The sequence below is a fragment of the Hydra vulgaris genome, chromosome 13, assembly GCF_038396675.1.
Source record: "Hydra vulgaris chromosome 13, alternate assembly HydraT2T_AEP".
Lineage (NCBI taxonomy): Eukaryota > Metazoa > Cnidaria > Hydrozoa > Anthoathecata > Hydridae > Hydra > Hydra vulgaris.
The window spans coordinates 39620001-39624790 of NC_088932.1; the positions used below are offsets into that span (position 1 = coordinate 39620001).

The window sequence follows — 4790 nt, forward strand, 5'->3', positions numbered from 1 at the left end:
TAACATGTTTATTAAGCTAAATTTTGAGTACAAGTGACCAGTATGTTTTATATTCACTTCTTACAACTTTCTACCCAGCTCTAAAAACAATTGAAAAAGATAGTGTAAAATTAGAAACATCACCTCCTGAATTAGCAATAACACTTACCACTTTTGCAGTATGTTAAAATAAGATGTTAAAAGCTGTTAAAAAATAGTTAGGTAACTTTAGTTACAAAGAGATATCGGTAAAAAGAATTTTAAATACAACTTTCAAAGATTGTTATTTTTGTTGAAGTCAACATCTGTTTTATGTTGTTTCTTTTTGTCAATCTTGACAAAAGTTTTATTATGCAGAGCAAAAAAAGTGAAAAGTGAACTGCAAATAAACATTTTATAAGAAAATTATTCTATTAGTCTCTTTCAATCTTCAATCAAATTTAATTTAGTTAAATGTTTAAAACATGTTTTTATTGTAATTCATTATACTAAGACTTCTTTTTTTTTGGAAAACAAAAGATATAAAGTGTTATTAATGATTCAATCCATTCATGTGATTTTTGAATTTCAAAACTCATTTTAAATTGAGAAAATATGTGCCTCAAAATGTAACAATAACGTTTAAAAAAACAGTACAGTCGTAATTTGAAATACTAAATTGCGTGTCACCTTCTTTTTATTACGTTAAATTATTTATTTATAATTTAATTACATAAAATTATATAATGTACCGTAGTGTACTCATTATTAAACAAAGAGTATACTATTTTGAATGCTTTTTAAAAGTTTCTTTTAAATAGTCACAAGAAAAAAAATCTTCATAGTTCAAAATATGGCTTTATTAGTAAACATAAATTTATCTACTTATGATGTACATTTGACAATATTTTTTATTTCTGTTTTAGGAAAGACCACAATTCAATTCATTGTGATAACTCTAACTAAAATATTCAAGATAACTATCTTTTTAAAAAAGAGCCTATATTTTCTGATTGAGTTTATATTTTCTAATTTTTAAGACCTAAAGGTAATTACGAATCTAATCACCCAAAAATTAGAAAATTTTGAACCATGGTGCTCAAATTTTTAAAAAACTTCTTTGGCTGTTGCATCTTAAAAAGAAAAGTTAACACATAAAATTTCAGCTAAAAATGTTGAGCATTTAACGAGATACTGCAATTTTAATATTGACCTGGTTTCCCAAAATGACTTGGTTGTCATAACATTCTGAAAAAACATTTTTCTTAAAAAAATAAGAAACAAAAATGGTAAAAATATGAAAATAAACATACAGAATGTTTTTAGATGCTGAATTTAATAAATGTACTTAAAATGCTGAAATATAAAAGGAACATGGTTAAAAGTTAATAAAATAACTAGTTTCTATAAACCAACTTTGGGGTCCAATATCTCAAAACACCCCCATCAAATTTTTTTTTTTTTTTGCTAATAATATTTTTAGCTGCTTATAATCTTACTAGGCACAAAAATCTAACTGGAAAAACAACTGAAACATATGGAACTTTAATTTCAAAGATATATCAAATTTTCCATCAATTATTTTAAAAAACTTGCAAATAGAATTCTGTAAAATATTAAATTTAGTTTACAGACTCCTTAGAAAAAAAAAACAAAGCAGTTTTGTTATATTTAAGAAAGTCTTAATTATATGATAGCTTATTTGATCTTAACAACTGAAAAAAACCTATTTTTTTCAGTTAATCCTATTTTTTTAATATAAAAACTGACTAGTTGTGATAATGAAGAGCATTTGCTTTTAAAATTTTGACAACTATAGTTTGTAAAAGTTTATAAAAACTAGTTTATAAAAAATTCAGTTATAGAACAACATTTATTGGTAAAATTTTATTTAAATTTTAACAAATTAACAATTTGATATATATATATATATATATATATATATATATATATATATATATATATATATATATATATATATATATATAAATATATATATATATATATATATAAATATATATATATGTATATTGCCTGTATATATAAATATATCTATAAAGAAAATTCACTGTATCTATCAGTGTAAAAAAATTAACAACAGAAGGATTCTAAAAAGGTTTGAATTATTTCTATATTATTTTTTTTTTTTTTTAAATTAGGTAGGAAAGAAGATTTCTCTTTTTTTTTATTTTATTAACTTTTAACCGTGTTGGTTTTACATATCAGCATTTTAAGTACATTTATTAAATTCAGCATCAAAAAAAACTTTATATATGTTTATTTTCATACTTTTACCATTTTTATTTCTCATTTTTTTAAGAAAAATACTTTTCGGAATGTTATGAAAACTGGGTCATTTTGAGAAACCAGGTTAATATTAAAATTGAAGTATCTTGTCAACCGCTCAACATTTAGTTGAAATTTTGCATGCAATATTTTTTTATAATTAGAAGTAATGTATCAAAATGTAACACAAAAAGAAGACACATGGTTAATGGACTGGGTTATTTGATGTGGAATAACTCTAAATCAGTCTCAATAATTAGAAAATAATACCTGAATATATATTTTTTTAGATTTAAGACAGTTTCTTTGTTTATAACAAATAAAAAATATATTCAGATATTATTTTGAATGGCCATATCTTTGAAACCGTTTGGAAACAGTTGATAAAATTTTGGGAATGTTTATAATTTATTGCAAATCTATGAAACTTAAGGTTGCATGCCCTAGATGTTTTCAAATGGAATTAATGGGATTTAACTAATGGGATTAAAAATATTTATACATTTAATACTAAAAACTCTTACTGGTATGTTTTCAGGTTCATTGTAAGTTTTCTGATAGCCATAAGCAAAAAATGGTTCTGTTTTACTTTCAATGTGCTGATCTTCAACATATTTTGTGTTCGAATTTTGAAGAGTACTCGAGGCTATACTGTTAAATTCTGCACTACCATAAGGAGCGGTAACATCACTATAACTTTGTTTTAGATGTGGGGATCCATTAGAACTTATTTTGTTTAAATTTTTAGAAACATTAGCATTACCTGATTTAATCAGAATTGTGGAGTCATTAATGCCAGTTAGTGTGGAGTCATTAGTTATCTTTTTTGAAAATAAATTTGAAAAATAAGAGTTTTCTTTTTTTGGTATTTGAGAGTCAATTGTTTCAGTGAAAGATGCAGAAGATTCTTTATCTTCTAAACTTGAAGAATGATGCAGTTGCTCTACTGTTGAAGCAGGTTGAAGACTGTCTCTTGATACATTAAAATCATTTAAATTTAATTGATCTTTCTTCTCAATACTTGAAGTATTGTAAGAACCTAAGCTAAAAAAATTACAACCATCTATTACTTCTTCATCTTCGCTTAATTCATCTTGACTTTTGTTAATTTTTTCATTATTTAGTTGTTGTAATTGAGCCTTATCACTTACTAGTGTTTTTTTCAGAGTGTGAGGAACAAGTTGTCGATTAACTTGTTTTTGAAATACTTTGTTTTTGTTTTCTCCAACACAAACACTGTTCTTTGGCTTAGGAAGAATGGCAACAAGAGAGCTTTTCTATATTGAAAAAAAAAATAAAGGAACTGTGATTTATTTTTTGTAACTGAAAGTTTATTATAGGTACAAACAGAAAAATGATCATCCTAAAAGTTATTAACCAATAAATATTTTTTTAAGCAAAGAGCAAGAAAGATGAGCAAAAGCAGAAAAAAAATATAAAATAATAATAATTTCAAAAATACTTACATTCTTAGATGATATACCTTTTTCTTCGCCTTTAAAAATTTGACTACTACCTATTTCATCTTCTGAATCATTACCCTAATACAAGTTATAAGTTCATATAATTAAAAATAAAAATAAAACAAAACATGTAAAAAATATGTGGTATGAAGATTACAAACAAGAAAGCACTTAGCTGTTAATTGCAAGGTAAGTTTTGATAAATATTACGTTTATGTATATAACATTTGGGAAAAGAAAAAAAATACATTTTATACACTAAAAAATGTCAAGCAAATGTGACATACACTTGTGTAAGTAGGAAGTGAAATTTTGACTTTTCCCTTTTTTCCTCCTTTTACTGGGTGAGGTAAGTTCATAAATTTAATTGCTTTTTCTTCTTTATTAGCAATAATAAAATTAGGTTTAATTTCGTCGGAAAATGCTTTTATTTTTAAAAACTCGTCGTCTTTTTCTACTTCGTACGACATTCTCTCTTTATTCGAGGATGGTAAACTAGAAAAAATTGAAGCTGAATTTGATGAAACAGCATTGTTTTGCGGTGTATATGACCAATCTTCGTCATCTAAAATGTCAATTTGAAAAGAATCTTGAATTCGAAATTGTTTTGCTTTTAAATCTTCAACTGATAGCTCATCGGTCTTTTCAACGGAATGATTTTCTTCTTCTTCTTTTTCGTCTTCACTACTTTCACTATATGCAGCAACAAGTGACATATTTATTTGATTACAGTTAATTTCAAAATTAATAAAACGACACAAAAATTGTCAGAATGGAAATGGTTTTAAAAATATTTTAGATCTTTTTAATAATAATTTAGATCTTTTTAATAACTAGATCGATTGATAAACATATCTTTATGTTGTTGTTTTTTCCGTTTCGTACGGCTTTTTATTCAAATAGATCATACTAGCTGACCGGACCCATAAAAGTACGGGTATTTGTAAGTTCCACACAAATCTTTTTTCTATACTTTTTTCTTATATATCCTACCCGTTAAATACGGGTGTTCGCTTAACCAACCATTTTTATACTTATTATATCTTATTATTTCCACACCGCCATCACCGTAATTTTTTTTTT

At 24.9% G+C, this 4790-nt stretch overlaps 1 protein-coding gene across 1 annotated transcript in view; it reads right to left on the bottom strand.

The window, feature by feature from the left end:
- The window catches only part of LOC100205322 (uncharacterized), a 21467-nt gene extending 16677 nt beyond the window's left edge, over positions 1-4790 (bottom strand). The window contains exons 1-3 of the mRNA XM_065816831.1: positions 3995-4790; positions 3711-3785; positions 2769-3521 (exon numbers count right to left, since the gene is read on the bottom strand). Coding sequence (XP_065672903.1) covers positions 2769-3521; positions 3711-3785; positions 3995-4423 — 1257 coding nt within the window. The 5' untranslated portion in view covers positions 4424-4790. The remainder of the gene's footprint in view (positions 1-2768; positions 3522-3710; positions 3786-3994) is intronic.